General features: G+C 43.3%; 3 protein-coding genes across 6 annotated transcripts; 2 read left to right on the top strand and 1 right to left on the bottom strand.

Moving 5' to 3' along the window:
- The first annotated feature begins 925 nt into the window (after positions 1–925).
- oaz1a (ornithine decarboxylase antizyme 1a) lies at positions 926–6,061 on the top strand. Its single transcript, XM_090235544.1, is given in 6 exon segments — positions 926–1,148; positions 3,942–3,999; positions 4,001–4,087; positions 4,183–4,358; positions 4,572–4,657; positions 4,756–6,061. Coding segments are annotated over 6 exon segments (654 nt in total). The 5' UTR covers positions 926–1,029; the 3' UTR covers positions 4,884–6,061.
- peak3 (PEAK family member 3) lies at positions 5,579–16,682 on the bottom strand. The gene is made up of 4 exons (XM_021603827.3): positions 14,559–16,682; positions 14,156–14,325; positions 12,711–13,255; positions 5,579–7,174 (listed from the first exon to the last, which is right to left on the bottom strand). Exons 1-4 carry the CDS (start codon positions 14,639–14,641, stop codon positions 6,056–6,058), a joined length of 1,917 nt encoding a protein of 638 aa, XP_021459502.3. The 5' UTR covers positions 14,642–16,682; the 3' UTR covers positions 5,579–6,055.
- Positions 16,683–20,808: 4,126 nt separating this feature from the next.
- On the top strand, positions 20,809–23,214 carry org (oogenesis-related gene). Of its 4 annotated transcripts, none has more exons than XM_021603825.3 (7): positions 20,809–21,364; positions 21,796–21,876; positions 22,094–22,319; positions 22,412–22,560; positions 22,725–22,826; positions 22,931–22,969; positions 23,121–23,214. In XM_021603825.3, the coding sequence occupies exons 1-6, from the start codon at positions 21,314–21,316 to the stop codon at positions 22,949–22,951; spliced, it is 630 nt and encodes a 209-aa protein (XP_021459500.3). In that variant the 5' UTR covers positions 20,809–21,313; the 3' UTR covers positions 22,952–22,969; positions 23,121–23,214. The 4 variants fall into 4 exon arrangements, with proteins under 4 accessions (XP_021459500.3, XP_021459501.3, XP_021459499.3 ...); XM_021603826.3 differs by having other exon boundaries at positions 22,931–22,978; XM_021603824.3 differs by having other exon boundaries at positions 22,725–22,833.
- The last annotated feature ends 2,449 nt before the right edge of the window (positions 23,215–25,663 follow it).

Here is a 25,663-nt window from a genome sequence, read left to right as displayed (position 1 = left end):
ATTTGAGTAATCCACTCATTCAACATACAAAGAAAGGAGTCCGAAAATCTAACCCTAAACTTTGTTTCAACAAGTCAAAATGCATTTCTATATATTCCTCAGATACCCTAAAATGTAATCAAACTATAATATTTCTTACGGAAAGAAGTATGTTCAATAGGAAACTTTTTTTTAGCAGCTGCGTCTTGTCTTGGTGCGCGCCAACACGGATTTCCAAAATCTGTACTAAAACTGTTATTTCTTATTCGTTATTCAAGTTTCAAGCCTGAAACCTTGAACATAGACTGCTGACACCCAGTGGAAGCCACAGGAATTGCATCCTGGGAGGTAGAATTGAGTATGCCCTTATACCGGCCATTGGAAGAGCATGGTCTCTCTCTCTCTCTCTCTCTCTCAAAAAAAAAAACAATTTGGTTGGTTTTTCTTTGGATTTTCTCTTACCATATCCATTGTGGTATACTCTCCTACATTATTTTAATATTTATACAAACTTCAAAGTGTTTTATTTCCAATGGTACCAATTATATGCATATCCTGGCTTCAGGGCCTGAGTAACAGGCTGCTTTAAGAATGGAAATTATGCCGTTGCAGCCTTAATGGATGATGCTTTATGTACCTAGGATAACTTTAACAGACCAATAAGAAAGAGAGTTCCAAACCTCTCTGCCAATAACAGCTAGTTTTCAGTTTTCCCCTCCCCACTCCCAAATAGTCCTAGCAAATTTCTTGCTCAAGAAATTGCTCTTTGCTAAGAAGCTATTTATGTTTCTTTTTGACCATTTTAATTTAAAACAATCAGAGTAAGGTACTTAAGTACTTAATTGTTACCAAGAAATGATTTGATATCAAGATAAAAACGGCTGCATTGGACCTTTAATTCATCAAACGTCATGTATTTGGTACACTCCCTCTCCTTTGGGACCTCTGTCTCGAGCAGCCCTCCCCTTGTGCTCTGGCAGCCTGAGCCTACGTAAAATCATTTGGTGAGGAGAGAGTCAAGAGGGATCTGCTGGCTTGGACGTTGGCCTTATGGTTAAATCCAAACGCAAGACGATATTAAATAGCCACTGTTTTGTCAGAGAAAAAGAGAAAACGATATCTACAATGCCAGTTATCGAACTGCCCAGTAATAACCCAGAAAGTGAAAGGTGAGTTATGATAGTGTAATTTAGTTAGTAATTTATATTTAGCTAACTCCAGAAGGGCTATGCTAATTCATTAGCCACAGAGGCCTACGCAGCTAACGTTAGTATATACATGCCACTTGTTTACAGGGGATATTAGCTATGTATCTAATAACGAGTACGTGGAACAATATTGTTCTAAACTCGTTATTTATCTTAAAGTTGAATAACTATTTAGCTTTGATCGATGCCTGTATAATTGTGCTTATTAAAGTTGAATAACTGTATTTAGCTTTGATCGATGCCTGTATAATTGTGCTTATTAAAGTTGAATAACTGTATTTAGCTTTGATCGATGCCTGTATAATTGTGCTTATTAAAGTTGAATAACTGTATTTAGCTTTGATCGATGCCTGTATAATTGTGCTTATTAAAGTTGGATGCGGTTCGAACAATAATTTGTAATTTAGCATTCTGCGGATGTTTCTGGCTAAGGACAGGTGTTCGGTAGCTAACTAGCTAGCCAGTTTACCAGCTAATGTTCGTTTACTAGCTTTGTCGACAATGTACTGTTTACTTGCTTCATATGTGAGATTAAGAAACAAACGATCTAACGTTACGGCAATATGTTTCTCAATAATGGCGGAATTAATGGACTGACCCATGTTATTTCGTCGAATGTTCTGGGAGATGTTAGTAAACTAGTTAGCCAGCTGGCTCGCGATTTTAAAGCAATAGCCATGTCGTTGTCTATACCCATTTCAGACAAGATGTGGTATGTTACCAGTAAAAAAATATTTAAAAAAAAGGCAATGTTTCCTAAATACATTTTTGTTTTTTTACTCCATTTTCCCTGACACCCAAAAGTACTCGTTACATTTTGAAAGCAGGACAAGAAAATTGTCCAGTTCACCTACTTAATGATCGAGCAGACTCACTAAATACAGATTTTTTGTCTGTATATGAAAAGGATACTAGCTACTGTTACTAGCCATTACAGCAAATATTTAACTTGCAACCCTTCAACACTTGTTAGCTGCTCACCTGCCGGTATCAAGATCATATCTGTTCACTCACATTCAATGTGATTTATTAGCCAATAATTGTTTGGCCAATTTATAGCTTTGATGGCTTGAATGACTGTTATCCTAGTTTAAGAATAACATGAGTGACAGCTAGCTAACTTACCTATTGGTCAGTTCCCAGTCAGTACTTGTGCCTAAAAACCAAAGTACCGGATGTACAGTCTCTAAAGGTAGGTCATTTAGCTAAAAACAACCTAGCTATTTGCACATTTTGTTTTGGTCAAGTCTGTTCCCAATGGGTGTAAAATGCTGTTATTTATGGTCTGTTATGTTGGTGGGACATTGAGCAGCAGTCTGTTTACTAGATGAAGAGGCCTCTTGAAACTTAGTCCCCACCATTTTAAGTGATTTGAGTAGAGGTTAGGTGTCCATGAATGCCTCAAAATTATTTCCCTTTGGCCTAATATCTATTTGTATTTCTCTGCGAGACAGTATTTTTCCACATCGCATTCATTCAACTGTTAATGGCTCTTACGCAAGTGGTGGAGACTCATCTCCCACCTGACTAAGCCAGTTGTCACAATTTAAGCCTCTTCATGAATATTGCCTACTGTGTAGCAGAGTGTAATGGGGATTTTAAGGAGTATTGTGAAGAGGCTTAACTTGGCATAGAATAGCAGTGCTGTTGAATCTGCGGGAACAACGTGCAGGTGGAATGCGAACGGACAGGGATTTGACATAAGGATGCTAGTTGGATATTATTTGCGATCTGGTCATGCAGTTTCCAAAGGAACCTTATTCACTAGGACCACTTATTAGGGATTCCAGTCAATATGCCGCACAAATGAAGAGCCTATGACGCCATCTTGACGATGGTTGAGGTATATCACTGTTACTCAGAGGTTGAGCTCCAAGGTTGACACAATGCTTCTTACTTTGCTTTCACATGCCTGCTCCACATATAACGCTGGAGTGGTGTTTGCGTAAGAGCGCGTCCGTGAGCAGTATGCCACCCTTAATGGGGGTTGTTCACTTTTCGACCTCTGAGAATTGGCATATTCACCTCTGCTAGCGCAACCCCCACACAAAAGCTTATTCTGAATCTTAACTAGAACACACACTCACGTTGTGGCTTATGCAAAATGGCTGATCGGTGGAGTGGGTAATCTGGCACATGTCTCAATGACGTAAGAGGTCAGTGTTTTTGTCCTCCGTGCAGACTTAAATTAGGCCAAAAAACGACACACTATTTTTACCACCATTTTTAGCTGAAATTGTTCTCAGTATTTTTCCATTGACATTGTCACCACCTTTTTTGCCACACGTAGCAGTCATCTCTCCCCATAGGCTACTCCTACTGTGACAGTCCTCTCTGATTAATCAGTGATGTCAACTGGGAATCAATTACAAAGGTAGCATTACAAAGGTAGCAACCTGAGGGAAGGCAGTCATTTTGTCATAACTCATTGGGACATCCTGTTACCGAATGTGCTTTGTTGCCAACAAAGCAAATAAAATATCTCCTGCCTGTTACTTATTTAGCCTCAAGCAAAGTGTTCCATTCAGACATGTAAAGATTTAGTCAGTGGAACAGTTTGAACTTCAATCCTTTGTCCTGGTTAGGGTACCTATTCAAATGACAATGTTTTACCATATTAGTCATGTGAGGTACATGGACTAGAATGATGATACATAGACTTCCAAAGGGACATTTTTCCTGGTCTCCAGTTAGGCTAGCTCATAGTCAGTGAATCCTTGAGGAATAATGGCTCAGTTCTTCTGTGTCCTCCAGTCCGAGGCGGTGTTCCCGCTGTTGCAGTAACCCGTGTCCGGGGCCTCTGTGGTGTTCCTGATGCCCCTCACCCACCCCTAAAGATCCCAGGTGGGCGAGGGAATGACCAGCGGGATCGCAATCTTTCAGCTAAGCTATTCTACTCTGTGAGGCCACTCTCTTCTCTTTCTCCATCATCTGGTGTTAAGCTACCTGTATCAAACCTCTCTTCATACCTGCTAATTTCTCCATTCTCCTGCAGGATGCTCGGTTGCTGGTTCTTGAGGAGCCGCCCCCCGCCAATGGCAGAGTGCGTTTGCTGCTCTTTGAGCCTCGTTGCTCAGAGGGCAAGCACTGTGTCTGGAGGGGGGTGCTGAAAGGGGGGAACATCTACATCGAGATCCCCCCTGGAGCTCTGCCCGAGGGCAGCAAAGACAGGTCAGTGATCCAATGCAAGTACAACCTCTCGTTGTCCTCTGGTTTTACTTTACACTGTTTTTGTTGTCTTTTAAAGGCGCAATGTGCAGAAATCACTCTGCCATTGCCGGTGTGTAAAATTCTACAACTAGTGTGGAGAGTCATTGTACCATCTAAACTTGCTGACTGCAATGCACTACCTTCATAACTCATTGACTTACTTAATCTCTCCAGTTTCGCTCTCCTGCTGGAATGTGCGGAAGAGAAGCTGCAGGTTGACCATGTCTTCATCTGCTTCCACAAGAACCGAGACGACAGAGGTAAGTCACTGTGTGTCTGCTTTCAGTCAAACACCTCTGTTAATACTTTATGTGCTTTGTTATGAGGCAGTTCTCTCACTGTCCTTTTCTCTCTTCAGCATCTCTGCTGCGTACCTTCAGCTTCCTGGGCTTTGAGATTGTGAGACCGGGTCATCCACTCGTCCCTACCCGCCCCGATGCTTTCTTCATGGCTTACAGAATCGAACGAGACTCCTTCGACGATTAATAATGGGTCATGCACATGCCACAAATGCATATATATATATATATATATACACACACACACACACACACACGTTAGCTTTTACATACCCTTCCCCATCCCACTTCATCACTTAGGGAAAATAAATATGATCAAAATTCATTAAGGTCAAGATTTCCTGTGAAATAGTTGATTTACTTTGATGTGATGTATTACAATGACATTTGAACTAGTGTGTAATGTTAAACCAAGAATGTATCCTTATTAAATCTGGGAAATGTTTCCTCAACACTGTACTAATTTCCATGTGTAGTACTGATTTCCTCCTTCCCCATCCACTACAATGATCATCTCTAGGCTGTACAATTTATGGTGAAAATGTCCATGCTGCATATTCATGTTATGTTAGTTATGTTTCCTTGGGTATTTCAAGTTGATTTTCATGTTTTATATTGATTTGATTTTAATGTGTGCATGAACTTTGATTTCTAGTTTTGATCCACTTGACTGAAATCTGCATGTTGTAACAAGTGCCCGAATAAAAGTGCTCACCTTAACCATAAGGCATAAATCCACTTGTTATGTGTGTAGGAATTGGGGAAAGGGCATTGAAATATGTGTAACGATTTACAAGACGTTGTATTTTGTGGGCACACGTACCAGAGTTGTAGAAGTATCTGTTTAAACTCTGTGTTGAATTTAACATAATGCACTTTAAGTTGATCTTTTAAAATCTTTAATGGGGCTCCTTGGATCCATGAAATGTTAATTATAGAACACAGTGCATATACATTTGATTTGGAGCTGATATGTAATTTGCTCAATATCCTTGGAAAGCAATACTGTGGAAAAATGTCTAATAAAAAAGCAAACCTTTAATGCATTCCAGATGTTCAAGATAGATTCTGACAACATGAACGTTAAATATCATCCACATTTTACATTAGAGCAGGGTATCCCTAAGTCTGTCCTGGGACCCCACCCGGGTGCACATTTAGTATTTTGCCCTAGCACTACACATCTGATTCAAATAATCAAAGCTTGATGAGTAGTTATTTTAATCAGCTGTGTAGTTCTAGGGTAACAAACAAAATGTGCACCCAGGGTGGGGGGGGCTCAGGACCCAGTTTGGGAAACCCTTGATTGGAGAATCATTAATTCAAGCGGTGTTAACTTCAATAAACAGATATGAGTAATCACAACTTCTTGTCCATTGTGTTGTGGAGTCCTAGTCGAGCTGTGGCCCTCATCACAGTTTCAGAGTCAGTGAAGGAGATGTACTGTAGACACAGGCAGTGCTCCCAGTCCAGACTGGGCAGGTCCTGGATCAGCCCTCTCTCTGCCAGCTTCAGCATCAGAAGGGCCTGCTTGACTGACAGCCAGTTGTGCAGAGTGGAAGGCACGTTGGCATTTACCCTGAAGAGCTCAACACGTGGACCCCAGAGCAGAGCCTGCAGGACCCCCACTACGTCTGCTATCTGTAGCCCACTACCCTCATCCTGAAGCCAGGAGGCTAGTTGGAGAAGCCCTGGTAGATATGGGGAGCTCTGGATGGCGCCATCTGAACTCTGTGTATGTTGAGAGGGAGCATTGTCAGAGAGGTACAGGCAGTACTCTAGCAACACTCCGAACTGAGACTGTATGGATGGAGGTGCATGAGCAGGCTGAAAGAGACTGGGGTCACTGTGACTGGTGTGATTGGTCAACGCCACACGAGGGGTTCCCCACTTTCTCCATAGCTCCTGAATCTCTCCTTTTATCTTTTCATTCTCCAATAACTCAATTTCTTCACTTCTTCCACTTTCTTCTGCTTTGTCTGCCTCTGTTTCCTGCCCTCTCTCCCTTGGCCATACCAGCAAGATGCCTTGAGCCTTCAGCTCAGCGCAGGTGGCTGCATTACTGCACAGGTGTTGTAACCCCAAGGCTAACTGTAGCAGCAGAATACTCAGTTGCCTTTCATACACTAATGGTTTAAAGCTCCGCAGGAACCTTCCCTCTTGTACAAAGTCTTCCAAAGTAGCCTGTGGTAAGTCTCTCTCAATTGTCACTGCATATCCCTTGAGCAATAGTGAAGCAACTGTGGGTCCATTGCTCTCCTCAGACTCCGCTTGACTTTGGTCTGCCTCAATTCTGCTCTCATCTGGTGATTCTGTCCCTGTCTGATCAGACTGTGAGGAGTCTGAAGTGGTTGTGTTTTTGGTTCCAGGTTCTTTCTCCAGTGCTGGGCATAATGGGAAAGATACAATGACCTGCTGAATGTTGACATTGGGCGGCACTGAGGTAGGTTGAGACAAGGGGCCAACTTCACTGCTTACCTGGGAATGAAACCGGGGAGGAAATTAGAACAAAAAAAACCCTTTCACTTCCTTAACAAGGCTTAGTCACATTAAAAGTTGTTTTTCTCCTCTATTGTACAGTCATATATGATTCATTCACAGTCTAACAAAAGACCCCTAATCTAAAATTAGGATTCCCATTAGCTGCTGCTAAAACAGAAGCTACTCTTCCTAATGCTAATAAGCCTTTCTAAGACATGGATGTTTGCTGTTGTCTGTACAGTCTGTTGGGTTGCTCAACACCTGTTGACAGTTCAGAGGAAATGTGTCACTGGAGTCGGGGGTTGCCAAACTTGCTATATAATGGTGCAAAACATGACTGTTGCTTGAGGTAGAGCTTAGAAATGAGCCCTTTTGTTGATTATCTCTATCTCTATCTCTATCTTTGGCTTTTGGCCTTATCGTGGCTTTTTACATTTGGTGCAGCTGTGTTTGCATTCTGCTTGACTTTTGCATTGTGCACATGACTCGAGTATGAATACTGCTTGAGCATGATGCATAAACTGCATGAACTTATTTACAACCACAGACAGATGCTGGCACTAAGACCGCAGTCAGTCAGCTGTATAAGGAAATAAGCAAACAGGAAACCACTCACCCAGATGTGGCGCTCCTAGTGGCCGGAGACTTTAACGCAGGGAAACTTAAATCAGTTCTGCCAGATTTCTATCAACATGTTAAATGTGCAACCAGAGGGAAAAAAATTCTAGATCACTTGTACTCCACACACAGAGACGCGCACTAAGCTCTCCCTCACCCTCCATTTGGTAAATCCGACCACAACTCCATCCTCCTGATTCCTGCTTACAAGCAGGAAAATTAAAGCAGGAAGCCCAGTGACTCTGGCTATAAAAAAGTGGTCAGATGAAGCAGATGCTAAACTACAGGACTGTTTTGCTATCACAGACTGGAACATGTTCCTGGATTCTTCCGATGGCATTGAGGAGTACACCACATCAGTCACTGGCTCTATCAATAAGTGCATCGAGGACGTCGTCCCCACAGTGACTGTACGTACATACCCCAACCAGAAGCCATGGATTACAGACAACATTCACACTGAGCTAAAGGGTAGAGCTGCCGCTTTCAAGGTGTGGGACTCTCACCTGGAAGCTTACAAGAAATGCTGCTATGCCCTGCGACGAACCATCAAACAGGCGTCAATACAGGGCTAAGATTGAATCATACTACACCGGCTCCGACGCTTGTCTTATGTGACAGGGCTTGCAAACTATTACAGACTACAAAGGGAAGCACAGCCGCGAGCTGCCCAGTGACTACCAGATGAGCTAAATCACTTCTATGCTCGCTTCGAGGCAAGCAACAATGAGGCATGCATGAGAGCATCAGCTGTTCCAGACGACTGTGTGATCACACTCTCCGTAGGCGACATGAGTAAGACCTTTAAACAGGTCAACATACACAAGGCTGCGGGGCCAGATGGATTACCAGGACGTGTGCTCCAAGCATGTGCTGACAAACTGGTAGGTGTCTTCACTGACATTTTCAACATGTCCAACATTGAGTCTGTAGCACCAACATGTTTCAAGCAGACCACCATAGTCCCTGTGCCCAAGAACACAAAGGCAACCTGCCTAAATGACTACCGACCCGTAGCACTAACGTCAGTAGCCATGAAGTGCTTTGAAAGGCTGGTAATGGCTCACATCCACACCATTATCTCAGAAACCCTAGACCCACTCCAATTTGCATACCGCCCAAACAGACCCACAGATGATGCAATCTCTATTGCATTCCACCGTGTCCTTTCCCACCTGGACAAAATAAACACTTATGTGACAATTCTATTCATTGACTACAGCTCACCGTTCAACACCATAGTACCCTCAAAGCTCATTACTAAGCTAAGGATCCTGGGACTAAACATCTCCCTCTGCAACTGGATCCGGGACTCCCTGACGGGCCGCCCCCAGGTGGTGAGGGTAGGTATCAACACATCTGCCACGCTGATCATCAACACTAGAGCCCACCAGGGGTGTGTGCTCAGTCCCCTCCTGTACTCCCTGTTCACCCACGACTGCATAGCCAGGCACGACTCCAACACCATCATTAAGTTTGCAGACAACACAACAGTGGTAGGCCTGATCACCGACAACGAAGAGACAACCTATAGGGAGGCGTCAGAGACCTGACCGTGTGGTGCCAGAATAACAACCTGTCCCTCAACGTGACCAAGGCTAAGGAAATGATTGTGGACTACAGGAAAAGGAGGACCGAGTACGCCCCCATTCTCATCGATGGGGCTGTAGTGGAGCAGTTTGAGAGCTTCAAGTTCCATGGTGTCCACATTATCAACAAACAAGAATGGTCCAAACACACCAAGACAGCCTATTACCCCTCAGGAAACCAAAAAGATTTTGCATGGGTCCTGAGATCCTCAAAAGGTTCTACAGCTGCAACATCGAGAGCATCCTGATTGGTTACATCACTGCCTGGTACAGCAATTGCTCAGCCTCTGACTGCAAGGCACTACAGAGGGTAGTGCGTACGGCCCAGTACATCACTGGGGCTAAGCTGCCTGCCATCCAGGACCTCTACACCAGGTGGTGTCAGAGGAAGGCCCTAAAAATTGTCAAAGACCCCAGCCACCCCAGTCATAGACTGTTCTCTCTACTACCGGACTGCCAAGTCTAGGACAAAAAGGCTTCTCAACAGTTTTTTACCCCCAAGCAATAAGACTCCTGAACAGGTAATCAAATGGCTACCTGGACTAATTGCATTGTGTGCCACCCCCAGCCCTTTTTTATGCTGCTGCTACTCTCTGTTTATCATATATGCACAGCCACTTTAACTATACATTCATGTACATATGTACAGTGCCTTGCGAAAGTATTTGGCCCCCTTGAACTTTGTGACCTTTTGCCACATTTCAGGCTTCAAACATAAAGATATAAAACTGTATTTTTTTGTGAAGAATCAACAACAAGTGGGACACAATCATGAAGTGGAACGACATTTATTGGATATTTCAAACTTTTTTAACAAATCAAAAACTGAAAAATTGGACGTGCAAAATTATTCAGCCCCCTTAAGTTAATACTTTGTAGCGCCACCTTTTGCTGCGATTACAGCTGTAAGTCGCTTGGGGTATGTCTCTATCAGTTTTGCACATCGAGAGACTGACATTTTTTCCCATTCCTCCTTGCAAAACAGCTCGAGCTCAGTGAGGTTGGATGGAGAGCATTTGTGAACAGCAGTTTTCAGTTCTTTCCACAGATTCTCGATTGGATTCAGGTCTGGACTTTGACTTGGCCATTCTAACACCTGGATATGTTTATTTTTGAACCATTCCATTGTAGATTTTGCTTTATGTTTTGGATCATTGTCTTGTTGGAAGACAAATCTCCATCTCAGTCTCAGGTCTTTTGCAGACTCCATCAGGTTTTCTTTCAGAATGGTCCTGTATTTGGCTCCATCCATCTTCCCATCAATTTTAACCATCTTCCCTGTCCCTGCTGAAGAAAAGCAGGCCCAAACCATGATGCTGCCACCACCATGTTTGACAGTGGGGATGGTGTGTTCAGCTGTGTTGCTTTTACGCCAAACATAACGTTTTGCATTGTTGCCAAAAAGTTCAATTTTGGTTTCATCTGACCAGAGCACCTTCTTCCACATGTTTGGTGTGTCTCTCAGGTGGCTTGTGGCAAACTTTAAACAACACTTTTTATGGATATCTTTAAGAAATTGCTTTCTTCTTGCCACTCTTCCATAAAGGCCAGATTTGTGCAATATACGACTGATTGTTGTCCTATGGACAGAGTCTCCCACCTCAGCTGTAGATCTCTGCAGTTCATCCAGAGTGATCATGGGCCTCTTGGCTGCATCTCTGATCAGTCTTTACCTTGTATGAGCTGAAAGTTTAGAGGGACGGCCAGGTCTTGGTAGATTTGCAGTGGTCTGATACTCCTTCCAATTCAATATTATCGCTTGCACAGTGCTCCTTGGGAGGTTTAAAGCTTGGGAAATCTTTTTGTATCCAAATCCGGCTTTAAACTTCTTCACAACAGTATCTCGGACCTGCCTGGTGTGTTCCTTGTTCTTCATGATGCTCTCTGCGCTTTTAACGGACCTCTGAGACTATCACAGTGCAGGTGCATTTATACGGAGACTTGATTACACACAGGTGGATTGTATTTATCATCATTAGTCATTTAGGTCAACATTGGATCATTCAGAGATCCTCACTGAACTTCTGGAGAGAGTTTGCTGCACTGAAAGTAAAGGGGCTGAATAATTTTGCACGCCCAATTTTTCAGTTTTTGATTTGTTAAAAAAGTTTGAAATATCCAATAAATGACGTTCCACTTCATGATTGTGTCCCACTTGTTGTTGATTCTTCACAAAAAAATACAGTTTTATATCTTTATGTTTGAAGCCTGAAATGTGGCAAAAGGTCCCAAAGTTCAAGGGGGCCGAATACTTTCGCAAGGCACTGTACATACTACCTCAATTGGCCCGACCAACCAGTGCTCCCACACATTGGCTAACCAGGCTATCTGCATTGTTATCTGCATCAACCACCCTCCAACCCTTCTTTTACGCTACTGCTACTCTCTGTTCATCATATATGCATAGTCACTTTAACCATATCTACATGTACATACTACCTCAATCAGCCTGACTAACCGGTGTCTGTATGTAGCCTCGCTACTGTTATAGCCTCGCTGCTGTTTTTCACTGTCATTTTTTATTGTTGTTTTTATTTCTTTACTTACCTATTGTTCACCTAATACCTTTTTTTGGCACTATTGGTTAGAGCCTGTAAGTAAGCATTTCACTGTAAGGTCTTCTTCACCTGTTGTATTCGACGCACGTGACAAATAAACTTTGATTTGATTTGGAATACTGCTTGAGCATGATGCACAAACTGGTTTACGCATAGAGTAGGCTGGGCTGGCCCTTGGCTTTTGGGGGCAGGGATAAAACATTTAAGTGGCCCCCCCTCGCGATTTCAGAGTTTTTGCTGTAGTTAATTTCCTGCAATTATATACAATTTGCCATGGGTGGAGAGAAGATTTCGCAATTTTCTAACACATTTTATGCAATTCTATAAATTGTGCCATGGGGCGGAGAAAAAAATGTGCAGTTTTACAGCGAACTTCCTGCAATTCTACAAATTGAACCATAGGGTGGAGAGATATTTGAGCAGTTTAAAACCACATTTCTGCAATTCTACACATTTTGCCATGACTTATGATATCTGAGTGAGAGTGACTAACAAAATCAACGGGGGCCCACTGGTGGTCACGGTCCCTGGGCTCGTGCCCCGTGTGCCCTGTCAGTAATAAACCATGATTACTAGCTACAAGTTTAGATAACTGGTCAGACTAATTTATAATCTAATGAAAAACATGAATTGTGAAACTGCACCTTGGGTATTCTACTATTCTAACTCTCAACAGAGTTCCTAAAAACATTTAAAATAATTTGGGTCGAGGGCCCCCTAGCGGCCGCTTAAATCACTAATGCCCTGAGATCATGAGCATAACCTTACCTTAGCTGCGATTATCCTCCCTGGAAACTTTGGGCTATGCAGGCTGTAGTACAGTGAACCTGCTATCTGCTTGGGCTGGTAGTTTTCACACAGTAGGAAATCTTGGGGCTGAAATGCAACAAGGCCTTCGCCAGACTCTCTCATCAGGAGAACCCCAGCCTCCATGCGCTGTTCCATACGCCTCAGGAACAGTAGGTGGCGATGCTGAATACCTTGAGAAATGTCCCCTTGGTTGTAGAAACTGCTGAAGAAGTAGGTAAGCTGTTCATCAGGTGTATCGAAGTCCAGTTGAGACAGCGGCTGCAAGTTGAGAGGGCTCTTCTGGACTGGTCTTTCTTCGTCTATCTCTACATGGGGCTGAGTGCCTGCGTTGGGGACCAGCATGTAGAGAGGGTTGTCATAGTTTTGGTGACTGCAGGGTAGTGGGGAAAGGGGACACAGATAGACCCCTGGTAGGGAAAGGGTTCGAGCCAGCCTCTTCTTGGGCACTGGTGGAGGGGTGGTGCTATCTGAGAAAAACCTCTCTTGATGACAGTAAGAGGGGTCTGAAAGATAAAGGGAAATACAGAACATGTAATAGACTTTCCAGAGAAGTCATTGCCTATTTCCACGCTTTGAATCTCTATGATTATCGAGAACTTCTTTAGAATAAGGTAGAGAAATTACAGAATAGTAATACTCTGCAACAACAAAAACATTTCGGCCAATGTTTATCTCAAACTGTTGTTGGATACGTAGATTAAATATTTGACAGGAGGGGCCTCCCGGGTGGCGCAGTGGTTAAGGGCGCTGTACTGCAGCGCCAGCTGTGCCACCAGAGACTCTGGGTTCACGCCCAGGCTCTGTCGTAACCGGCCGTGACCGGGAGGTCCGTGGGGTGACGCACAATTGGCCTAGCATCGTCTGGGTTAGGGAAGGGTTGGCCGGTAGGGATATCCTTGTCTCATCGCGCACCAGCGACTCCTGTGGCGGGCCGGGCGCAGTGTGCGCTAACCAAGGTTGGTTGGTTGGATTGAGGACGCATGACTTTCAACCTTCGTCTCTCCCGAGCCCGTACGGGAGTTGTAGCGATGAGACAAGATAGTAGCTACTAAAACAATTGGATACCACGAAATTGGGGAGAAAAATGGGGTAAAATGTAAAAATAAATAAATATTTGACAAGAGCTACTGTATTCAGTTGAGCTTGTGACAAACATGTGGACACAAACGTTGTGGTTATTTATCAGCATAGGCCTGGTTTCAGGTGTCACTTCCTCCCATTCAATTCACATGAGAAAAGGGAAGCAGGAAAATGAGAGGGTAAAATACAAGTACTTTCTATTTAATATTTCAGCTGGGAAAAAGCAAATACCTAAAGAACTTATATCCTAATCCATTTTATAATTGAAATCTTCAGGATAATATAATACTACAGTGTCTGATAAAGGTGTGTGTTGTACTCACCATAGCGCTGGTGAATGGGACACTGGAGTGCATGGCAATCAGTGGCTGCAGAGAACACATCTGTACAGGTAGAGCCCTGGTGCTGATGGGGCCCCAATGGGCTAGAGACACTCCCATCCAACTCCAGGTCCACACTGGAACCCATACTAGAGCCTCGCGAGTAGAGACTCCTGAGCGCGCACACACACACAATCAGATTCATTAATTGATCTGCTGTCCTTTGAACTAGTTACCTAAAATAAGCGCCTACAGTACAGAAACTGCATAGCACTCAGATAGACTCTATGCAGTGTCTTGATTGTTTTTCTGACGAAGCTCACATTTAAAGGTTCAGTCAAACTGTCAAGACGCTGCATAGAGTCTGAGTGCTATGCAGTTTCTGTACTGTATGTTTTTGTTTTACCTGCGCTGTTTGATAGGCAACACTGGGGGTCCACTCTGTCTCTCTGCTCCCTGAGTTGCACAATCCATCGCTGCACAATCCATTGCCTGGTTACGGAGTCTCTCACTCAAAATAGCAGTCTGTCAAACTCAAATGGAACTTGAGGTCTCTAATATTATTGCTTAGGTTCACGTTAATATCCTCTCTCCCTCTCTTTCGCTCGCTCTCTCTCTCTTACTGTCTGTCTGTCTATCTCTGTCTCTCTTTCTTGTGAGAATGTAATTATCTGCTGTTCTGATCTTTGCAGTCTGAGGTTGGTACCGGAAAAGTAGTGCCTGTGTGAGGGCATATCAGTACTTATGCAGTAACCTCAACTACAAAATGAGGAAGAACACCAAAAAAGACACCCAACTTCACACACTCTTTTTTTTCTCTCTCACTTTCCTTTTAAGTTACATCCATCACACACTTGGTCTCTGCCTCCCTGGTACTTTGTCTTTTATGGATTGGATCTCAAATCACATTTTTCTTCTTCAATGTGCTAGCCCCCAATTGCTTTATGATGCATCTTCTTGGTCAAACACGTGTGATCAATCTAATTGCATTAGAAGGGCTGAGAGATGAGGAAATGTTGGACTGGAAAGGAGGCATGGCTGAGTCAAATAGGAATCCTGACTTAATGAGGTGGTGATTAAACAGCTCAGACATACGCTCCTTGTCAGTAGCAACCCCATCATCAACATCGAGGGACATGGGCAGCTGTGAGGAGGAGGGTTTATTCTCCAGGTCTTTCACCATTCTCCAGAACTTCTTGGGGTTAGACCCACAGAGAGAGAACGGCTATTTAAAGTAACTAACTTTGGCCTTCCGGATAGCCTGAGTGCACTTATTTCTCATTTACCTGAACGAGAGCCAGTCAGCCTGAGCATTTGTGTGCCGAGCCTTTCACCAAATGGTGTTCTTGAGGTGGAGTAACTCTGCCAGATCACGGTCAAACCAGGGGTTGAACCTGTTTTTAATTCTCATTTTCTTTATGGGGGTTGTCTGTTAACAATACCACTGAAAATATCAAAAAAGAAGGTCCAAGTGTCTTTGACAGAGGGCCAGGTCATGAAGGAAGGCTTGTTCATTAAAGTTTTTAAGCAAGCGTCTATAACAAATCAGGACAGGTCGTTTAACTGAGAAGCCATTACGAAAACAGTCTGTAAAACAGTGATCACTAAGGTCATTAAAGAAAACACCAGACTGATACCTAATCAGGATTATTTGTGAGGATAACATTTAAGGAGAGTAGCCTTTTCTGGGTGTTTGGAGTCATACCTTGTGGGATTGGTAATAATCTGAGAAGGATTTAGGGAGTTGTTTTAGGACTTGGTCAGGTGGTTTAAGCATGTCACAGTTTAGGTCACCTAGCAGGACAAATTCAGACTATGTGTAAGGGGCCAGGAGAGACCTTAGGGCAGGTAGGGTACAGGCCAGTGCTGATGGAGGACGATAACACCCAGCAACAGTCAACAAAGAGCTATTTGAAAGCTTAATGCTTAAAACCAGCTATCAAATAGTTTGGGGACAGACTTGTTAGAGACAACAGAGCACCGAAGGCATTCTTTGGTAAAGATTGCCACTCCACCACCTTTGGAAGATCTGTCTTGACAAAAAAGGTTCTAACCAGAAAGGTTAACATCAGTGTTCAAAACACTCTTTCTTAACCACGTCTCAGTAATGACCAACACATCTGGATTAGAGCTGTGAACCCAAGCTTTCAATTGATCCATTTTAGGTAATAACCTTCTAGTGTTAACGTGCAGAAAACCCAGGCTTTTACAAGAGCAGAAATCAGTGAAGAAGATATCAGAGCACAAGTAAGAATTGGGGCTAGCAACAGTAGACGGGCCAGGGTGTACATGCACATTTCCAGTTATCATCAGCAGTAATCCAATCAGGGCACGGCAGAGGACAGGGAGAGAGTGTTGATTTTTTACGATATTTCAATGTGCATCAGATGGCAACAAGATCCTATTGTACTGCAATTTCATCAGGTAACATGAATACAAAGCTGGCGAGATGTAGTTAGAATAGGATGGGAGGCCAAGAGTTCATGTAACCAATAGAGTCTGTGTCGCGAGTGTGGGGGGAAAAAACTTCAGTCCCATGGTTGGGTAAACGATTAAGTTCATAGTCAACAAAGCACGCAAAAGTCATGGGGCAAATAGGATAAAGCACAAGAAAAAATGTTTACAGCTTGGGGCAATCCCATTGTAAGTTCAAAGAGTCACTCGCCTCAACAAGATAACTTGAGAGTAGCTCTCTATGAGTCCAATATGCTATAAAAGTCTGAGATTTAAAAAAAAAAAATAGTAGGCCTATAGTAGTTAGTGTTTCTGAGTAAGCTCATGTAATAAGCATCACAAGTTAATTCACCTACATACAATTATGATCAGTCCAAAGTCTACAGTGTGTGTACAGTGGGGCAAAAAAGTATTTAGTCAGCCACCAATTGTGCAAGTTCTCCCACTTAAAAAGATGAGAGAGGCCTGTAATTTTCATCATAGGTACACTTCAACTGTGACAGAATGAGAACAAAATCCAGAAAATCACATTGTAGGAATTTTAATGAATTCATTTTCAAATTATGGTGCAAAATAAGTATTTGGTCACCTACAAACAAGCAAGATTTCTGGCTCTCACAGATCTGTAACTTCTTCTTTAAGAGGCTCCTCTGTCCTCCAGTCGTTAGCTGTATTAATGGCACCTGTTTGAACTTGTTATCAGTATAAAAGACACCTGTCCACAACCTCAAACAGTCACACTCCAAACTCCACTATGGCCAAGACCAAAGAGCTGTCAAAGGACACCAGAAACAAAATTGTAGACCTGCACCAGGCTGGGAAGACTGAATCTGCAATAGGTAAGCAGCTTGGTTTGAAGAAATCAACTGTGGGAGCAATTATTAGGAAATGGAAGACATACAAGACCACTGATAATCTCCCTCGATCTGGGGCTCCACGCAAGATCTCATCCCGTGGGGTCAAAATGATCACCAGAACGGTGAGCAAAAATCCCAGAACTAGTGAATGACCTGCAGAGAGCTGGGACCAAAGTAACAAAGCCTACCATCATTAACACACTACGCCGCCAGGGACTCAAATCCTGCAGTGCCAGACGTGTCCCCCTGCTTAAGCCAGTACATGTCCAGGCCCGTCTGAAGTTTGCTAGACAGCATTTGGATGATCCAGAAGAAGATTGGGAGAATGTCATATGGTCAGATGAAACCAAAATATAACTTTTTGGTAAAAACTCAACTCATCGTGTTTGGAGGACAAAGAATGCTGAGTTGCATCCAAAGAACACCATACCTAATGTGAAGCATGGGGGTGGAAACATCATGCTTTGGGGCTGTTTTTCTGCAAAGGGACCAGGATGACTGATCCGTGTAAAGGAAAGAATGAATGGGGCCATGTATTGTGAGATTTTGAGTGAAAACCTCCTTCCAACAGCAAGGGCATTGAAGATGAAACGTGGCTGGGTCTTTCAGCATGACAATGATCCCAAACACACCGCCCGGGCAACAAAGAGTGGCTTCGTAAGAAGCATTTCAAGGTCATGGAGTGGCCTAGCCAGTCTCCAGATCTCAACCCCATAGAAAATCTTTGGAGGGAGTTGAAAGTCCGTGTTGCCCAGCAACAGCCCCAAAACATCACTGCTCTAGAGGAGATCTGCATGGAGGAATGGGCCAAAATACCAGCAACAGTGTGTGAAAACCTTGTGAAGACTTACAGAAAACGTTTAACCTCTGTCATTGCCAACAAAGGGCATTTAACAAAGTATTGAGATAAACATTTGTTATTGACCAAATACTTATTTTACACCATAATTTGCAATTAAATTCATTAAAAATCCTACAATGTGATTTTCTGGATTTTTTTTCTCATTTTGTCTGTCATAGTTGAAGTGTACCTATGATGAAAATTACAGGCCTCTCTCATCTTTTTAAGTGGGAGAACTTGCACAATTGGTGGCTGACTAAATATTTTTTGCCCCACTGTATGTGCACTGGAGGCAAACAAAAGCTCAGGAGAGAGGGGGGAATGTGGCGGGGGCAAGCCAGGGCAGATGTCGGGGAAAAGATCGCCATGTGGGATCAAAGTAACAATGCAGCAGGTAAGGTGAGTACATTTTAACATCTTAGTAATTTAGCAGATGCTCTTATCAGAGCAATTAGGGTTAAGTGCTTTTCTCAAGGGAACATCAGCATATTTTTCACCTAGTTAGCTCGGGGATTCGAACCAGCAACCTTTACAGTTACTGGCCCAAACCTGAGGCTGAGTAGGAGAGGAGGCGTTAAACCCTACTTGGACATTCAGTCTTTGGGACGTGGAAGGTTGTTGTTGTGCAGAGAGGGATTAGAATTCATACAGTTATAATAATAGCACACTGTAGGCCTATTGGTTAGCATGAATAGATTTAAACAATAAGGTTTGTAAGTTCCTACATTTACGTAGACGCTCCTATCCAGATCGACTTACAGGAGCAATTAGGGTTAAGTGCCTTGTTCAAGGGCACATTGACAGATTTTTCACCTAGTCAGCTCAGGGATTCCAACCAGCAACCTTTCAGTTACTTGCCCAACGCTAGGCTTCCTGCTACCATACTTTCTTACTTTGCGGTAAGCATTATTCTGAATATGAATATCTTATTCCATTATATTATTGAAATATATTAGGTCAAGTGCTCTTCAGACAAAAAGGTTTTTGTGATCTATTTTTAGAAGTAGGTTTCGTATTTATTCCACAGTGAGGCACAATTCCTCTTCATGATCTATGAGAGAGGAGGCATAATGAGTATCAGTAGAAGGTTGCAGAGTAAACATAATTAGGCCCTAGTGTCCTTTCTCTTAAGAGCCCCTTCATATGCTAAGAGCCACAGAGAACAGGGTCTCCCTACCTCACATACAGCAGATGTTGCATCAGCACACATTGAATAACATGCACTTAAGCTTTACAGACTGTTGGACATGCTGAAATACATCATCCTTTTATGATATGTAACTTTAAATTGTCATCTGAAGCGTGTAATACACCATTGAATATATTCAGGTATCATATGTGTTGTTAATGATAGTGTATGGTGGATTAGGATTTCTGTTAAATTCAGTTGAGAGGATTAAGGTTTAGATTACGCCCCTTAAATAAAACATACAGATGTAAGGCTAGCCATAGCGGGGATCTACAGTATAGTATTCTGGATTTCATGAGATATTGAACTGTCTTTAGAGGAGAATGTTTATGAAAGGATCAGCTTTCATATTCATACAAATGTTTCAATGAGGAGGTGGAGGATGAGCCTGAGGAGATGGTTCATAGTATCTCCTCCTTTGGTGCTGATTCAGTCTGTGAGATACTATATTCTATGGACAGGCGTTGGACAGGAGGGGAGAACGCTTGTAGGTGAAGGGGTCTGAGATGGTCCAGTGGGCTTTTCGCTCAGGTGAAGACAGCAGGTGTCCACTTCAGGGCCCCCAAAGCCTTCCTATGCCTCCTCTCCATCATTGCTGTGGGAATGGTGAAGACTGGGAATTGTAAACTGGAACTCCCAAGAGAGCGCATGCTGGAGCGCAACTGTGCCTGCACAGTGTGGAGAAATCCCACATTTCTGCAGCATTAAAGTGTTTTGTGCTACTGCCAATAGTTCCAATGCTGATGGTGCTGTCATGTTTCTCTTCGTTGTGGCTGTTGTTTGTGTGCGTGTGTGTGTAGGCTAGCCTATGTGTCTCTCTCTCTCTCTCCCTTTCAGCAGTGCTATTAGTTTGTGTCTTGGGTAGGTTAGATTGGTCTGGAGAGAAAACAGTGGGGCTTTATACCTGTGACTCCCCCTGGAGTACCGTTGGTGCTTTCAAGACAACTATTTGGGGGAAAAACGAGGTCAAATCATGACATCAGTGATCTTCCGGTCGGAAACTCGGTCCATCGAAAAATGCCAGAGTTTCCGACTTTTAATTACGAGTTGGAAGACCGTCCAAAACGATTTTCGCAGTCGGCGCTTGTTTTCTTGTCTTCGACTTCCCAGTTGTTTTGAACGTGGCAAGTGCGTGCGTAAATGTGACGTGCTGCCTAGTGGCGGAAGCTCTAACCAAGTTTGGTTATCCCTGTTCAGATGGATGGACACCACAAAATAAAATAAACACCTTACTGTTTACAAAATAAAACAAAACAAAGCAATATTTTCCCTTGTAAATATTATAATTAGTAGTTGTCATTTTCGTTCAGTTTATTATATTTATTCAATTCTCACTTTCAATAACATTAGGCTGTGTTTACACAGGCAGCCCAAATCGGATTATTATTCCACTAATTGTTCTTTTGACCAGACAGATCAGTTATTTTGCCTTGCCTGTGTAATGCTGTGTTCATGTGCTAGTCGTAACTCTGAAATGTCCGACTTGCTAACTGGTTACCTAGTTATACACATGCCGCATTCAACGAGTTAGCAAGTCTGACATTTCTGAGTTTAGTTCCGAATAGCATATGAACTAGTCACATTTTGCCTACCGAATGTGACAGGCTATTGTCGGCCTATCTGATGTTGGCCCATACCTTTCTACAGATGCTGCCATAATTCATAATTTCGCTAATTAGTGATTCGATAAATGGTCACGGTTAGCCTAATTGTTTGTGTGGGGTGATTGGCTCATCTTCTGCTATTCCGGGGTTCATAAGAACACTGATCACATACCGCTGTTATCAGCTTCCTTCCAATCTATCGCCACATTGAGCAGTATGACCTCTGAATGTAGCGTCGCCATCGAACAGGACAACGACGGTGTTGAGGTAATATGGGCAAATTATGTTTGTACTCCGATGAACTTGACGGCAACTTTTATTGTTGAGGTTGTTTAACTTGCTAACACATTGAGCTCTTTGCGGCGGGAAACTTTGAACGCCTGCTAGCTTCTGTTGCATCTGTCATCACAAGTGGCTGCACACTAACGAAATGCTCTGTGACACTCCTTTCACGACACGAAGTGACTTTCGTAGCATGTTAGGACAGCGTTTTCGCGAACTTATTTCCTAACCTACGTTAATTGTCCTAGCCTGCTATGAAAGTACATTTCATATCGAAGTGTTTCATCAATGCGCTAACTAGCCATCTGTCTGCACACCTTGATATTTTATGTTTACCTTGTGGCTTGTTTTTTAAAATTGTGTATATATATATATATATATATATATATATAACTGACCCATTTTTACCTTCACAGGACAAAGTTGTGGTGAAGAGAGACAGTGTGTTAACCACTGTACTCTGTCGCCTGTCACAGTTTTGGCCTGTCAGACTAGCGGTAAGCATGTTCCCTAAGCTTCATTTATCTTCACTGGTTAGTTTGAATTTTACATGTTGGACATGGGATGGTTGTGTTTCAGTAGTTTGTGTCCATAATTGGCCTCCATAAATGTGCCACCATATTAATCCCACAAGCACCTGTCCTCACTTTGCATCTGTCTTGGATATGTGAATTATGGCTTTTAAAGCTCAGTGATTATACTTCCTGTCTGCAGATGCGTGCTCTCCGTGGGTTTTGGTGGCTGTTGGGTTTCTCCCCTTCAGATGAGGCTTTTGTTCCTCCAGAAGAGGATGACAATCCTAGTCCAGCCCGCCACTGTCTAGCAGGCCGCAAGCGTCTGCGTCGAGCCACACGCATCCTGTTGGCCATCCTGCCTCGCCGTCTGCAGAGCGCCCTGGGCTACCCTGTGTGCACCAGCATCGGCTGTGCTGTATCCCCAGGCATGTATAGTCATGGTTTCTATATACAGCATTGAGACATGTGCTTGAAATGGTATGGGGGAATTCTACTATTCATTTGGGTTGTTTTTCAGAGGTGCTTTGCTCCCCCACTAAGCTCTGTGGGAAAGGCAACAAGAGGAAGCAGGATGACATTGATGACGATGAGGAGCAGCAGACCTGGGTCGAGGCACTCTCTCAGGAACTAGAGGATGAGGAGCCTTCTGTTGATCCTGACTATGAGGTGGGTTCTCCTGTTATGGTTTCCTTTGAATAGGCCTAACCCTTCATCTCACATGAGTAGTATATGGTCTCTAAAATACATGCACGCATTAAACTCATTTCTTCAGTTTCCTGTGGCACATTGATTTGATACTTGACTATCCAGACCTTTCTTTTTTTTGACAGCTGAGTGCAGTGGATACTGACAGTGAGGAGTATAACTCTCAAAATGACACAGAAAGTGACATTGATGTTTCAGGGAAGGTTGTGATCGATGACCTTAAAACGGTACAGAGTGAGCATCTCGTTGGCATTGCCTTTCATCATTCTGCAAGTACTCTGACTATAGAAGATTGGCATTGAATCTAGTTGTCTTTTTGCCTTGTTTGCAGAATGTTCCTCAGACGGCATAGTGGAAGGTGGCATTTCAGGTACATCTGGTGTGACAAACATTTACTTTTTTTTTTTAACATGCTTGAGGGTCAACCTATTTGTAATCCTGGTATGATGTTTGACCATTTATATTGATTGTCTTCTATGGCCCACTTGTAAATTGACACAGTACTATTTATTGGTCCTTAGGTGCGCCGCCTTCAGTTTTATCACCACCTGTAAGCCTCCAATGCCAGTATTCACTTTTTGCTTTGTAATTTACTAAATAAAACATTCATCTTTATGTGCAGGTTTATTGTGCTTAGTAGCTTCAGACATGCAGTGTAATAACTGACCAGGAGATGGCAATACTAGATTCTTGTTTTATCCTTGAAACATCTAGCAGTGTTGACAAGTGGATGATTTGATGGTTGTCACCATATGTATGGAAACATAAGAGGTTCATGGTTAACACCTGTACAGTGAGTTGCTGCTTGACCCCTTAAGTCTCTGTCAAGTAAGATCCCAGTTGAGCTGCAGGAATGGACTTGTACACTGACTAAGGCCTGTTCCATTCAGTCTACTTACATGTGCATATTAAAACGTACATGTACTTGGTGACTTTGTAGCCTCATCTCAACCAGTTTATATTTCCAATGGCTATATAATTGCAAATGTCTGTGGCTAGTTTCTAGGTTGGCTGTCAGAACTGTTCAGTGCATGTAATGATGCCACTACCACCCATTGGTTAAAGACTCCACTCATTATGCTAACCTCTACTTTGACAATCTACTGCGCATTCATACCTTTGCCCATCACCTTTTATGCTTCGAATATTCATGATGCTAAACCGAAGGAGCTAAACTGCTTTGTGTCCCTGCTAAAATACAAGCTTGGTTAGCTAAGAAAGTATCCCAGTCTCTGAGGAAAGCCACATGGCTCTGTGGTACTTGTCTGACAGGACAGAGGGGGTCAGTAAAGGGCACATGCCCATCCAGGGTGCCACACTCTAGGCTGAAGAGGACTGTGGTCAATGCAAAAGGAGGGTAGGAGGTGTAGAGCACTTGAAGCCCCTTCAATGTATTCCAGGTGCTTGCCCGTTTCATCTGTTCGCCGACTCTAGTGGGTTAGTCTTCGTTCTGTCTAATCAAACATGAGCTGTGAGTGCACACGTAACATGCAATATGAAACCGAGAACCAAATTTGTATTCAACTTAGTTACTAGTGAAATGTAGACTGTACGTTTAACATATGTTTGACAGAACCTTTTAGATTGCCTCACTAAGGCTTCTCCTCCCCCCCAGTGATCTTCAAAATAGAGCTAGACATGACCTTGAGAATTGGAATGAATTAAAAGCTGTTTTTTGGATGTGGGTAGGAAGAGGATGGTGGGGTTGCTGCTGCGAGCAATGCGTGCTAAACACAAAGCAGATGTTGCTGGTCCCTGGGGATTCCCTTGGCTCTCTGGGTGTTTGCAGGAGCGCCTGCTCAGTCTTGGGCTCCACCTGTGCTTCTAGTCAGCTATGGAGTCTGCATGGCTTTACACCACCAGCACTCTCACCCTGCCTTTCAACTGCAATGTGCTTTGAAACAGCACTGGGAAGGGTCATGTGTGAAAGTCCATGCATAGTATCAGCTGTGCAAGGTTGTGGGCAATTTTTGTGTGCTTTTGTGACACTTTGTCCCTCTAATGACATGCAGTGTCAAGGATAATCAGTTTGCTGTGGTGTTGTGTCTTACATGAGCCAGATGCCCACACTAACCTCCATACAGTATGCTTAATGTAGAGGCACTGTTCAGGCCCCCTGTAACTTGGCACAGCACACTGCAGCCATCTGCACATTGTCACCTTGACTGAATGACAGCAGGTGCTACCTGCTCCCCATGCACTCTGACCTGTAGGATATTATCTGCTGGATTACAATGTGACTCTGTCAGGCCACAAAGGTCCTGGTACTTACTCTCCCTGTCTCACTATTTTGGTCTTTCCCTATGCCTCTCACACACACAGGGCTTCACCTCCCCCTATTGACCAGCAGTCCCCTTGGATTTAAGCAGCCATCCATCATCTGTGTGACTGCTTTATTGGGTGTATGTAAGGAGGGACAGAGACCGTCTTCCCTAAGTACACGGGCCAGAGGCTAGGAATGGCACTGGCTGGATAAAAAGGACCGGGATAAATGCAGAGAATTCACATTTTCGGCCATCAATGTTGATTTAAGTGCACTTGCGTGATGGGACCCTCCAGAGATGACTAGCACGGTTACCTAAGGGCCCTGTCACTCACAATCAGGCCACCAAAGATGGCGGTGCCCTTGATTTAATCCCAGTCTCCCTTATTCCAGCTAGAGAAACTGTAATGAAATCCAAACAAAATCATCTGGATCCACTGAAGGCCATTAGACTGTCTGGGTTTGGTTTAGCCACGTGCTCCTAGTGGCTATCATACCTTCAAACAGGAATAAAAGGTCTAGTTGTACTTTCAGTCCTGAAAGTAGCTGATCCAATGTAGTCAGTAACACCTTTCCTCCTCAGCCTGACTCCGTGATCATAAGAGGACACTGTGCACCTGCTGCACACATTCCAGACTGAGATTATTTCAAGTTGATGAGTGAAGTATGAATGCATGGATAATGTCTAAACTGTCTGTTTTGAAGGGCTGAGCAGTAGCACACACTCAAACTCAGTTTGAGAGTGGAGATGGCTTGTAAAGTCCCTGTATTTCCCAATTAGGGCCAGATGGCCTGTTATTG

Source organism: Oncorhynchus mykiss, chromosome 5 (genome assembly GCF_057628025.1).
Source record: "Oncorhynchus mykiss isolate SJ-2025 chromosome 5, ASM5762802v1, whole genome shotgun sequence".
NCBI classification, from domain to species: Eukaryota; Metazoa; Chordata; class Actinopteri; order Salmoniformes; family Salmonidae; genus Oncorhynchus; species Oncorhynchus mykiss.
Note: the sequence above shows the minus strand (reverse complement) of the source record. Positions and strands in the feature narration are given on the sequence as shown.

Bases quoted from the DNA above. Each gene is read 5' to 3' on its own strand.
- peak3 (XM_021603827.3), bottom strand. From the start codon at position 14,641: ATGGATTGTGCAGCGATGGATTGTGCAACTCAGGGAGCAGAGAGACAG. The intron at 13,256-14,155 runs GTGAGTACAACA...TTTATCTTTCAG, and splicing joins TCCCATTCACCAGCGCTATG to ACCCCTCTTACTGTCATCAA. The intron at 7,175-12,710 runs GTAAGGTTATGC...TTTCATTCCCAG, and splicing joins GGAGGATAATCGCAGCTAAG to GTAAGCAGTGAAGTTGGCCC.
- org (XM_021603823.3), top strand. From the start codon at position 21,314: ATGACCTCTGAATGTAGCGTCGCCATCGAACAGGACAACGACGGTGTT. The intron at 21,365-21,795 runs GTAATATGGGCA...TTACCTTCACAG, and splicing joins AGGACAACGACGGTGTTGAG to GACAAAGTTGTGGTGAAGAG. The intron at 21,877-22,093 runs GTAAGCATGTTC...TCCTGTCTGCAG, and splicing joins TTTGGCCTGTCAGACTAGCG to ATGCGTGCTCTCCGTGGGTT.